At 61.6% G+C, this 12,889-nt stretch overlaps 1 protein-coding gene across 1 annotated transcript; it reads right to left on the minus strand.

Moving 5' to 3' along the window:
- Positions 1-4,308: 4,308 nt before the first annotated feature.
- On the minus strand, positions 4,309-11,378 carry PROM2 (prominin 2; the record flags this gene model as incomplete). Its single annotated transcript, XM_084221757.1, has 23 exons — positions 4,309-4,372; positions 4,694-4,800; positions 4,969-5,058; positions 5,172-5,240; positions 5,992-6,072; positions 6,375-6,428; positions 6,519-6,611; positions 6,684-6,755; positions 6,840-6,986; positions 7,088-7,172; positions 7,249-7,340; positions 7,840-7,963; positions 8,287-8,439; positions 8,549-8,708; positions 8,823-8,886; positions 8,973-9,047; positions 9,129-9,328; positions 9,432-9,521; positions 9,714-9,777; positions 10,006-10,126; positions 10,220-10,422; positions 10,547-10,596; positions 11,153-11,378. 23 exons carry the CDS (start codon positions 11,376-11,378, stop codon positions 4,309-4,311), a joined length of 2,484 nt encoding a protein of 827 aa, XP_084077883.1.
- Between the last annotated feature and the right edge of the window lie 1,511 nt (positions 11,379-12,889).

Raw genomic sequence — 12,889 nt, forward strand, 5'->3', positions numbered from 1 at the left:
GAAACGGGAGGAAAAAATGAATTTTGGAACAAAAATTGGTAATAAAATTGCTCTGAAATGGGAGGGAAAAAATGAATTTAGGAACAAAAACTGGTAATAAAATTGCTCTGAAGTGGGGGGAAAATTGAGTTTTTGTGGCTTTTTCTGGATGAATTCCTGGGAGATGGGAGCAGCCAGTCCTCGTTTGCTGCTGCTCCGGCTCCAGCTGAGCACTGGAGATAAAAATAAAAATAAAAACAAAAATAAGAATAAAAATAAAAATAAAAATAAAAATAAAAATAAAAATAAACAAAAATAAAAATAAAACAACTCCTCAGTGCCTGGGAACAGCAGCCCCGACAATTCCCTGCTGTGGATGTTAAAAGCCGCGCAGAAAGGGCTCCTTGTGCTGGGAATTCTCCTTTTTTCTGCTGGAACAAACCCCAAACACAGCCCAGCTCCGTTCCTCCGGGACAAACCCATTCCCAGAAATGCTGGAATTCCCAGAAACTGCCCCAAATTCCAGGAACATCGGATTTTTCCCCGCTGGGAGCAGGGAGCGTGACTCACAGGGAGATTTTCCTTTCTGCTCCTCCCGGTTTTGGCACCCGGGGAGGGAGCCGGGCCAGCAGTGAGGTCAGAGCCCGGAATAGCCTGGGATAGCCCAGAATAGCCCGGGAATAACCCAGCATTACCCGGGATAGCCTGGGATGGGCCTGGGATGGGCCGGGAATAGCCTGGGATAGCCTGGGATAGCCCAGGAATAGCCTGGGATGGGCCTGGGATAGCCCAGGAATAGCCCGGGATGGACGTGGAATAGCCCAGGAATAGCCCGGGATGGGCCTGGGATGGGCCTGGGATGGGCCAGGAATAGCCTGGGATAGCCTGGAATAGCCCAGGAATAGCCTGGGATTGCCTGGGATAGCCTGGGAATAGCCTGGGATGGGCCGGGAATAGCCTGGGATAGCCTGGGATAGCCCAGGAATAGCCCGGGAATAGCCTGGGATAGCCCAGGAATAGCCTGGGATAGCCCAGGAATAGCCCAGGAATAGCCTGGAATAGCCTGGGATAGCCTGGGATAGCCCAGGAATAGCCCAGGAATAGCCCAGGAATAGCCTGGAATAGCCTGGGATAGCCTGGGATAGCCCAGGAATAGCCTGGAATAGCCCGGGAATAGCCTGGGATAGCCTGGGATAGCCCAGGAATAGCCTGGGATGGGCCTGGGATAGCCTGGGATAGCCTGGGATAGCCTGGGATAGCCTGGGATAGCCTGGAATAGCCCGGGATGGGCCCGGGGTGGGCGAATTTTGGCCCAGGCCTCCGCCTTGTTGATTCACCCGAGCCCTGAGCAAGATTTTCCTGCCCTGACCTGGTTTCTCCAGGAGGAGGAGGTGATTAAACCCAAAGAAATCCTCTTAGGGTGAGGAAACTGCCCAGCCCTTAAAGGCTCTGTGTGAAGTTTGTCTTCATTAGGACACCACAGGGGTTTTATACACCAAATATTCATTAATAATACAGAATAGAATAGAATAGAATATTTTAATTATGTTAATCCATCATGAAATGTCCAATTTGCCCCTTGGCCCTGGAAGTGGAGCTGCCCACGAGGCTCTTTCTGGAGACACCGAATATTCCAGAGTTAAATCCCAAATCCTCTGACCCTGGAAGGGCCCGTGAGGAGTTAAAGCCCGGGGGAGGCTCCGAGGATGCTCCTGGGGTTGCCATGGGCACAGGGCCGTTGCCATGGTGACCGAGGGATGCAGGAGCGGTGCTGGAGATAAACTCATCCCTCCCTCAGTGAATAAAATCCAGCTGGGGATGGGGAGCTCATCCTTCCTATCCAAATAAAATCCAGCAGGAATTGGGATCTCATCCCTTCCTATCCAAATAAAATCCAGCTGGGAATTGGGATCTTGTCCCTTCCTATCCAAATAAAATCCAGCTGGGAATTGGGACTTCATCCCTTCCTCACTGAGGAAAATCCAGCTGGGAATTGGGATCTTATCCTTCCTTCACAAAATAAAATCCAGCTGGGAATTGGAATCTTGTCCCTCTCTCACTGAATAAAATCCAGATGGGAATGAGGATTTTGTCCCTACTGAATAAAATCCAGCTGGGATCTCATCCCTTCCTCACTGAGGAAAATCCAGCTGGGAATGGGGATCTTGTCCTTCCCTCACCAAATAAAATCCATCTGGGAATTGGGATCTCATCCCTCCCTATCCAAATAAAATCCTGCTGAGAACTGGGATCTCATCCCTCCCTCATGAAATAAAACCCAGCTGGGAATGGGGACCTCGTTCCTCCCTCACTCCTTGCTGCAGGAAAAGCTTTCAAAGGAACATTTTGGGGACGGGGATGGGATTCTGAGCAATTCCCCAGGGCAGTCTCGGCTTCCCGAGCTGTTTGTAGGGGGAGATGAGAAAAGCGGATGGAAGAGGTCAGGGATGCTTTTTGTGGAGAAGGAAAGGAGGCTGGTGTTCAGTGAAAAACAGGGAGAAAAATCGGGGGAAATGGCAGAAGAATGGGGGAATTGAATGCTGCTACAATGGCAGGAACGAGCTGATCCCGGCTGGACTTTTCCTGCATTTCTTCTCCGTTCCGGGAATAGAGGAGAACAATTTGTGCCCCAAAATAAGAAATTTATAAACAATTTGTGCCCCAAAATAAGGAATTTATAAACAATTTGTGCCCCTGAAATAGGGAATTTATGAACAATTTGTGCCCCTGAAATAGGGGATTTATGAAGAATTTGTGCCCTGAAATAGGAGCTGGGCAGCAGCAGCTGGGCTGGGCAGGGCTGTCAGAGCTGCAGACCTCTGAATTATTGATTATTTATGGATTATTGGAGCAGCAGGGACAGCAGGAGGGAGGTGAGAGCTGAATTCCAAGGGGGGTTGGAGAAGGGAAATGGTTGAATCAACACCAGTGAGTTCAGTGCGTGGAAGGCCAAGAACACAGATCTGGATAAAGCGAGATAGAGGGGGGAAAAATCAAATAATACAGATCCAGAAAAAGGGAGAGAAAAAAAAATCAAATACAGATCCAGATAAAGTGAGATAGAGGGAAAAAAAATCAAATAATACAGATCTGGATAAAGTGAGATAGAGGAGAAAAAAATCAAATACAGATCTAGATAAAGTGAGATAGAGAAAAAAAATCAAATAATACAGATCCAGATAAAGTGAGATAGAGGGGAAAAAAAATCAAATACAGATCCAGATAAAGTGAGATAGAGGGGAAAAATCCCTTTGCAGTGCTGACCTCTGCAGGCTGAGGAGCTGCTTCAAGCCCCAGGCAGTAAGGACCTAAATAATGCAAAAACCAGGTGGTTTGAGTGCCGCGGGCTGCGGGCAGGAAAAGCATACAATAAAATAAAAAAAAACCTATAAATAATGCATAAAAATGGGGCATTTCTCTCTCAGCTGGCAGGCAGGGAACGCTGACGGGAGGGAAATCCTCGCCAGGCAAACCCCGGGATGGATTCTGCGAATAATCTCCTGGTTGGGCAAAGCCCTGCCAAACCAGGGGGGACAGGTCTGGATGAAAAGCAGGAATTTCACACCAAAAAAAATCCCAGATACAGGGCTGGGCTTGCTTGGGATGGGGGGCAGAGCCCCCTGCCCACGCCTGGGGATGCATCCAGCTGGGTTTTGATGTCCCTTCCACCCCAAACCGTCCCATGGTTGGACCCACAGCTTTGGCCCAGAGCCCCCAGCTCTGATTCAGCTCTAATTAAACTCTAATTAACAGCAACTCGAGGCCAGGAGGGCCTGCAGTGGGGTTATTAGGGGGTGCAGACAGGGGTGGGGTTCCATGGGGTTTGGGCCATCCATGACCTCAGCCCCAGAGCCCCCTTGGTCATGTCCCTGTCACCCCCTTGGCCCCAGAGCCCCCATGTCCCTGTCACCCCCATGTCCCTGTCACCCCCATGTCCCTGTCACCCCCGTGTCCCTGTCACCCCCTGGGCCATATCAGGAACACGAGGGTGCAAACAGAAGAGCCAGGAGCAGATTTTTGGGGAGGGTTTTAATGTGCCCCACACTGCCCGGGGGTGCTGGGAGTGGGGAATTGCTGTGGGGTGTGAGAGGGGTGGGGGAGCCCCCCAGAGACCCCAAATCTCCGGGAGCCCCCCAGAGAGCCCAAATCTCCGTGTGCCCCACGCCCGGGAAGGACGCCAGACCCCCTAGGACACCGAGAAGGAGACGCCAGCGGGACCCAAAGCCCCGAGAGGCGCCAGGGGGCCCCGGAGCTTTGTGTGCTTTGGGTTTAGGGTTGGCTTGGGGTTTGTGGCAGCTCCAGGGGCGCCGCACCCGGCAGAGCCCCGTCCTAGAGCTTGAGCGCTGTCACACGGGGGATGTGGAAGGGACAGGTCTCCTCTGAGCCCGTGGAGCTGCGGGAGAGATGGAGAAATCCCCAGGGATGGTCAGGAAGGGGTCCACACCCCCGTCCCCGCGTCCTCCCCATCCCCTTGTCCTGCTGCCCCATGTCCCCCTCATCCTCTTGTCCTCCCCGTCCCCATGTCCCCTTGTCCCCCTTGTCCTCCCATCTCCTTGTCCTCCTGCTCCTTGTCCGCCTCGTCCCCGTGTCCTCCCCATATCCAGTCCCCTCATCCCCTTGATCTCCTGTCCCGTGTCCCCCTCAGCCCCCTGTCCTCCGCGTCCCCTCCTCCCTGCCCCGTCCCGCCGTGTCCCCGTCGCCGCCCGCCGCTCACATCAGGCGGTTGCGGATGGGGCGGAAGTGTTTGGTGAGCCTGACGGCGAAGATGATGCTGGGGATGAGGAAGAAGGTGCAGCAGCCCAGGCTGAACCAGAAGGCGTTCTGCAAGGAGAGAGCACCGGGCTGAGGGGCAGCCCCGGAGCTCCGGCGGGGCCCGGGGAGCCCCGGTGCTCCCGCAGCTCCTCCCGGAGCCCCGGCGCTCCCGCAGCTCCTCCCGGAGCCCCGGCGCTCCCGCAGCTCCTCCCGGAGCCCGCGGAGGGCGATGCTCACCCAGGGCTCGGCGATGCGGTCGCACAGGATCACCCGCCCGTTGTCCAGGGCCGTGGCCAGCGGCTGGCACGAAGCCACGTCCTCCCTCAGCTGCAATCAGACAAGCATCAGGCCCGGCTGCTGGCACGCAGTTTGCTTGAGGGGGGATCCATGGGGGCTCCTGGGCCCCAAAAACCCCCGCAGGGTGACGGGGGGGCTCTCACCGTCTGCCCGACCCAGTTGAGGTACTGGGTGAAATAGCGCAGCTCCTTCCTGGTGAAGCAGCCGAGCTCCTGGGCAGGGGAGAGGCAGCGTGGAGGGACAGACCCGCACTTCCCAGTTAGGATTGAGACCCGCACTTCCCAGTCCGGATTTAACCCCACAGTTCCCAATTCTGAACCAAGCCCGCACTTCCCAGTTAGGATTCAGCCCCGCATTCCCCATCCCAGCTCCATCCCCTCATTCCCCATTTTGGCTCCATTCCCTCTTTTCCCATCCCGGCTCCATTCCCTCGTTCCCCATCCCAGCTCCATCCCCACATTCCCCATCCCAGCTCCATCCCCACATTTCCCATCCCAGCTCCATCCCCACATTCCCCATCCCAGCTCCATCCCTTCATTCCCCATCCCAGCTCCATCCCCTCATTCCCCATCCCAGCTCCATCCCCTCATTCCCCATTCCAGCTCCATCCCTGCATTTCCCATCCCAGCTCCATCCCCTCATTCCCCATCCCAGCTCCATCCCCTCATTCTCCATCCCAGCTCCATCCCCTCATTTCCCATCCCAGCTCCATCCCCTCATTCCCCATTCCAGCTCCATCCCTGCATTTCCCATCCCAGCTCCATCCCCTCATTCCCCATCCCAGCTCCATCCCCTCATTCCCCATCCCAGCTCCATCCCTGCATTTCCCATCCTGGCTCCAGCCTCCTCCGGGGTAATGCAGGCTGGGAAAGGAGGGCTGAAGGCTCCCGGTGCCCTCCTCTCCCTCTCTGCTCCCGGCTGCGGGGGATTCCAGCCCCGCCGGCTCAGCCAGCCCCGCCTCACCTGCCGCAGGATCTGCTGGGCCTGCAGGGGCAGCCGGGCTTCCACGGAAGCCGTGGTGGCCAGCGTCCTCCTCACCCGCTCCTGGGGAAGCACAGCGAGGGCACAGCATCCTTAGGGCCCGGAGCAGCGGGGTGGGTGCCCAGGGGAGCAGCCCCAAATTGGGTCTGGGGGCCGGGCAGGGAAAGGGGGGATGTGGCCGGAAAACCCTTTTATAGGGGGATTTCTGGTTTGTGACAGCAAATCTAAGCCCTAAGGGAGACCGATTCTCCTGGCTGGCATTTGTCCTGGCTCTCCCATCACCCTGCAGCTGTATTTTGTTTTTTGGCAGGTGGAACCCACGGAGCACCACGAGGTTTTTGGGGCTGGAAGAGACGCGTGAGTACCTTGAGGTGCGGTGCCAAGCGGGAGAGGAACCGGACGCTTTCCCCCAGCTTTGCCTGCAGGACAGGAACGCGAGAAAGGTTCAGAAACCTCCTTGTCCCCTTCAAGGGGACCGCTGCCACCAGCCCAGCCCAGCACGGACTCACCACCAAAGCCTCCTGCGACTGCACCGTGGAGTTCTGCATGTGCCACAGCGCCCTGGCCTCCGCCGCGAGCCGCGCGGCCACCGTGCCGTTCCTCTGCGGGGCACGGCGGGGTCAGCCCGGCCCCGCGGCCGCCCAGGGCTCCCCTCCGCCCGCCCCGCCGCTCACCTGCATCTTCTGCAGCCCCTCCAGGCTCCTCGCCAGGCCGGGCAGGCTGGTCTGCACCACGGGGTTCTTCATCTGCGGGGAAACGGCGTCGGGGGCTGCCCAAAATGCAGCGCCACGCCCGGCAGCGGGGTCCAGCCCGCGGCGAGCCGCCCTCACCTCCTCCTGGAAGCGCCCGTAGTCCACCTCGTCCAGCCCGCTGCGGGCGAAGGTCTCCAGGTCCTGCCTGCCCTCGCTGCGGAGCAGCCGCACGTCCCCCAGCTCCGCCGTGAAGTCTCCCAGGCGTTTTTGGAAGTCAGCCGTGTACTGCAGGGCCGGGCAAGGCGTTCCGCAGGGCTCCCAGGAACCCCAGCGACCCTCCCGCGTCCCCCCGCCGCCACTGCGGCTCGGCTGGAGCCGGCCCTCACCTGCGGGGTTCTCAGGTGCTCATCCAGGTCGTAGGAGCTGTCGAGCTGCAGCACCTCCCAGAGCCCCGCGCCGCCCTTGCACTCCCTGGAAGGCGGAGGGGCGTTGGCAGAGCGGTCCCGCAGTCGCCCTGGCGGCGCGGGGCGGCCCCTGCGGCGCTCACCGGTACGCCGAGCTGAGGTTGGAGTCCCTCCTGAGGTTGAGCTGGCGGGTGAGGTTCATGGACGGAGGGAGGTTCCCCGGGGTGTCGATGAACTGGGCCAAACAGGAGGAGAAACGGGGTCAGGGTAAGGCAGGGGCGCTCCCAGCAGGGATGCCGGGGGTGCTCTGCCCTTGCAGGGGTATCCTGGGGGAGCTCATGGCAGCCTGAACTAATTCTGGGTTTATTTGGACATTCCCCACGGAGGAGCCTGGCCTGCTGTATTTGGAGGGACCTGCCCGTGTGTGGCACTGCCACGGGGACAGTCCTGAGCTCAGTCCCACTGCCCCCATCCCCATCACCCCCATCTGCCCACCCCAAGCACCCCAGGGGTGCCCAAGGACCAGGGAACAGCAATTAGGAAGTGAATTAACAGCACAAAGGAAATTCCCAGCTAATGATGCAAATCCGAGGAGCTAATCCTAAACTTCATCTTCTGGTCTAGGCCAGGGCTTTTCCAGTCGGGTTCAGGGGGAGGACACAGAGCCTTTGGAGGTGTTTTGGTGCATGGCAGGAGAGATTTACACAGCGACGGGTGGATGTGTGGCCACCCACCTTATAAATCTCCTGGTTGACCCAATTCCTGCAAACCAGCGTCTGGATGTTGCCCCCGACCAGGAAGGTGGCGAAAACCAGGAGGATGAGGAGCCAGGAGAACAGGAAAGCCAAGCCCACGCCGCTGAAAGAGGGAGGGGAGGCGCCGCCGGTGGCTTCGCAGCCCCGAGCGGGCAGGAAGGGACCTGCCCGTCCAGCTGCAGCCCCGCGGCTCCTTCCCGAGCCCGGGCACGCCGGGCTGGGCAGGGCAGGGCAGCGGGGTGTGCCGGGCAGCGGGAGCTGCCAGCTCCCAGGGAGGAGCAGCTTCTCCCAAAGCTGCCGGCGCAGGCGGCGCCTTCCAAAGCTTTCTCGCTGGGACCTCTCCCAGTCCCTCCCTCGGCTTCGCCTGGGGTTTTTTGGGGGGCGTGTGAGATGGGGCAGCCCCCCAGCACCCAGATAAACTCTTACACCAGAAGAAACTTGGCGCCAGCTTCTCCTCGGCACTCGTAGTCGCTGGGGTCCTCCCGCTTGGAAAGCCCGTAGGCCCCCAGGGCCATTCCCGTCACGTTGCAGGCGAGGATGAGGAGGATGATGGAGCACAGCACCGTGCCCGCGATCCACCTGGAGGGAGGAGCAGCAGGGCACGGCCTCGAGACGCGGGGCTGAGGCACCCGGGGCTCGGGGCCCTTCTCCGTTCAGCCCCTGCGCCCCGCGCTGCCCCCGGGCTCACCGGTAGCGCTCGAAGCGCTCCGCCTCCCGCAGGTACGGGCGGCTCCGCCGCTCCGCCTCCGCCAGCGCCTCGCTGGCCGGCCGGGTGTAGTCGGGCAGGGGGAAGCCGTCGGCGATGGACTGCACCTTCTCTGCCGTGCGGGCCAGATCGGCCTGCAGATCTGCGGGGCCAGGGCTGGGCTGGAGGGCTGGGTGGTCCCTGCATCCCACCCCGTGTCCCCACAAGGATTCACCGCCTGGGGGACGTCCCCACTCGGTGTGGCAGCCCCACTCACCCTGGATGACCTGCGCCATCCTCTCCACGGCCAGCTCCGGGATGGAGTTGAAGGTGCCATTGCCCTGCAGGGAAAGAGGGGGTGCTGAGCACCTCAGGTGGAGCTGCCTGTGGGTGCTGCACCCCCCAAGCTTCCCCCCGGCCCCCCAACCTGGCGAATCATCTCCGCAAAGTCACTTCGGGGCAGACCGGCCAGCGCCTTCAACACCTTCTCCACCGACGGCACCTTGGGGTGGAGAAAGGAGCCCGTGAGCCCCGGGGCGGCGGCGTGGGGAGGCGGCCGGGGCCAGCGGGAGCCCGTGCCCACCTTGCCGTAGTCGGCGCCCAGCTGCAGGCCCTGTGCCCTGCCCAGGGCGCTGGCGCAGGAGGTGCAGCGCGGGTCGTCCAGGAGCGCGACCACGCGGTGCCTCCGCTCCCGCAGCGCCGGCTCCAGCTCGGCCCGCGCCGCCGCCAGCGCCCGCGCCGTCCTGTGCACGATCTGTAAATGGTGCAGCGAGGTCTGTAGGTCTTAAAGAGAAAGCCCAGGGCTCGGTCACGCTGCTCTGCTCGCCGCCCCAGCGAGGCTTCGGCCCCGGTGGCGGTGCCGGGGACAGCGGCGCTCCGGCCGTACCTCCAGCCCGGTCCTGCAGGTCGGCCAGCGCCGCGTAGGTCATGGCCTGGAGCTGTGCGTGGATGGAGAGCCCCACGCTCCGGCTGAGCCCTGCAAGGCACCGCGGCTCCGTCAGCACCGAGTCCATCCCCGGGGCGAGCTCGGCACCGTCAGCACCGAGTCCATCCCCGGGGCGAGCTCGGCTCCGTCAGCACCGAGTCTATCCCCGGGGCGAGCTCGGCACCGTCAGCACCGAGTCCATCCCCGGGGCGGGCTCAGGGTGCTGCCCGGCGCCGTGCTTACCAGCCAGGTCGGAGATGATCTGCTTTCGGGGCACCTCGAACTTGTCCACCACCATCTGCACGCCCTGCCGGGAAAGAGGAGCCGGTCAGCCGGGGGCAGGGGCCGCCGGGAGGGGAGTCAGCCCCGCGCTGCCGTTCGGAACACATTTTTAAGGCAGCCACGTCATCTCCTCTTGCCCGCCGAACCATCCCCTGAGGGAAACGCGGCCATCCCTGGGCAGCGCGCCGTGCCGGGGGCGAGGCCGCCCGGGGACCCACCTGGGGGACATCGGCAAGGCCACCCAAGGACCCACCTGGGGGACGTTGGCAAGGTGCTGCCGCAGCGTGCGCAGGGTGGAGGGCACGGCGCCCAGCCCCGGCTCCATCTGTCCCTTGACCCGCTGGCTGGTGACAAAGGCGCAGGTGACGCTGACCCTGCGGGGAACGAGCAGGCGGTGACGGCGCGGCCCGGCGGGACACGGTTCCGCCCGCCCGGCGTGGATTTTGGGGGTGATTCGGGGGGCTCACAGGATGATGAGGGAGGTGAAGGACAGGCAGGCCAGCAGGCAGCGGCGGCGGCAGCCCAGCGAGCGGCGGTGGGCGCGGAGGCGGCCCCCGCAGCGCCGCCGGCTCCGGCAGTAGCAGAAGCACATCCCGGCCACCGGCACGGCCACGGTGAAGAGCAGAGCCACGGCGGCACAGACGACATAGCCCAGCTCGTACTGCACCACCTGTGCCACGGGAGAGCCTCGCTGGGGCACCTCTGCACCGAGCTCGGGGTGCTCCCAGCGCCCCGGTGCCCTGTGCCAGGTGGGAAACATCCCCGAGGCATCCCCGCCCCACGGCACGGCTCACCTGCGCTGTCCGCACCGAGCCGGGGTCGTTCAGGGCTGTCCTGAGCAGCTCTGCAAAAAAATAAATCATGGCACAGGCAGAGGAGGCCCCACCTGGGGCATCCCCAACCTTCCTGGGCCAGCAGGGCCGGGACAGGGGCAGAACCCTCTTCTGAACCCCTGGGACCCCTGGAGCTGCTCTGGGACGTGGGGATTGCAGCCAGCAGAACACTCGACGTGCTGGCAGCAGTGGGATCGCTCTGCTTAGGGTGAGGAATCTTTATCCAGCTCATCCTCACTTTGTATTTTTTCCCCCTTGTAAGCAGAGTGCCCTCCAGTTGGTTCAGGACAATTTTCTGGATTATTCCTGGGGAATTCACCATTAACTCAAAGATCCTCCCATTTTTAATCCATCCACATCCCAGGCAAGGAACGGGGATATTTAAGGATCTGTCACAAACATTTATTTTGGGGTGAATCCCTCTGCCATTCGTTATTTATCTGCAATTTAGAGTGGCCCAGCCAGAAGGAACAACCTCAGGATGAGACCAGCCGGATTAATCCCATTTCTTCGCAAACCCACTGGATCAGACGACCCCAGAATTCCTCCCCCGGGCTCGGGGCTCACCTGTGGGCAGCGGGTTCTGCTGGATGAGGTCCAGGCAGCGCCGGACGAGGCCGTAGAGGGGATCCAGCGAGCTGGGCACGCGGTGCAGCGCCGGCACCCGGATCTCGGCGTGCCTGTCGGTGAAGCGCAGCACGGCCCCGGGGCCGGCCGGGTGGCACTGCTGGCTGCCCGCGCCCCGCAGCATCGCCCCGGCCAGCAGCGGCAGCAGCAGCCCGGCCGCCCGCATGGCTCCGGCGGGGCTCGCTCAGCCTGCGAGCATTGCCGGCCCCGGCTGGGCTGCCGCCGCTCCGGGAAACCTGCCTGACGGGTCAGCAAAGCCCAGACGCTGCCGTGGCTTGTTCCCCCCACGGGCTCCCCGGGGCGGCTGGGCTTGGCGGGGCTGCGGCGTGGAGGCGTCTCCCAAACCGTCCCAGGCTTGTTTCGCAAGCCTCGGCATCCCTGAGTCACCGCCGCGGGGTCCCCGCTGTCGGGCCTGTCCCCAAACGCACGGCAAAGCCCCCCCGGGGTTTTGGGAGGGGGACAGGGGGTGTTGAACCCCCTGCACTCGGGCTGGGGGCTGCTGGACCCCACCGCAGGCAGCTTGGGAGGAAGGGTTTGGGATTTTGGGCATGGCTGGGGGGTGGGAATGCCCGTGTGGGGGGATGCTCGTGTGTGCATGGGACACCCGGGGGTCAGAATCGCCCTTTGGAACAGCATGCCGAGAGCTGAGGGAGCAACAAGGAGCCAAAATCAGGAGGGGCACGTGGCGGGGGGCGCTGAGGCCCGGCCGGGGGTGAGCTGAGTTCTCCAGCCTCATCCCACACCCCGAGGCGGCCGCGGCTCCTTCCCAGCGCCCAGATCCTCCTCGCCGGCATGGGCCGAGCGCTAATTACAGGCTGGCAGCAGGAGGCTCGGCCGGATCTCTGCGTGCGGGGGGAGCGGCCCCGCCGTGCCCAGACGGCCGCGGGGCATCCCGAGAGCCGCGACCCGGCTCGGCCGGGCGGGTCGGACCGGCCCGGCCCCTCCGCCGGCTGCCCACGGCCCCGTCTCCCCGGCGGTGATGCTAATCCGGTGCTTCCCCTCGCGCTGGAAAAGCGGCTTTCCGCCCAGCTGGAGGTGCCGACAGGTTTTTTCCAGGCTCGTCCCCACCACCCGCTTGGGAATGGGATGTTGGGGACGGGAAAATCCTGTCCCGGTTGGGTTTGTCCCATCCCAGGCCAGGAAATCTTGGGATTTTCGGGGTTTCTGTGCCCAGCTGGTGCTGGGCAGTGATGGGGATGCCAGGGATGATTTCCCACCATGATTTCCCATTCCCACGATGGTTTCCCAACCACGGCCTCCATTTCCCGTTCCCACGGCGATTTCCTCACCCCAGCCTGGATTTCCCATCCCCACGAGGATTTCCCATCCCCAATCCCATTAGATGCCCATGTCCATGATGATTTCCCATCCCCACGATGATTTCCCATCCCCAATCCCATTTGACACCCATGTCCATGATGATTTCCCATCCCACAATCATTTCCCATCCCACAATCATTCCCCGCTCCCTGGTTCGGTCCTGGTTCAGTGACCCTGGTGTGGTGGCAATGGTTCGGTGTCCCCGGTTCCTTGTCCCCCATTCGGTGTCCCGGTTTGGTGTCCAGTTTGGTTCCGGTTCGGTCCCGGTTCGGTGTCCCCAGTTCGGTGTCCCCGGTTCGGTCCCTGTTCGGTGTCCCCGGTTCGGTGTCCCCGGTTCGGTCCCGTTTCGGTCCCTGT

The sequence above is a fragment of the Fringilla coelebs genome, assembly GCF_963513975.1.
Source record: "Fringilla coelebs genome assembly, chromosome: 26".
Classification (NCBI taxonomy): Eukaryota; Metazoa; Chordata; class Aves; order Passeriformes; family Fringillidae; genus Fringilla; species Fringilla coelebs.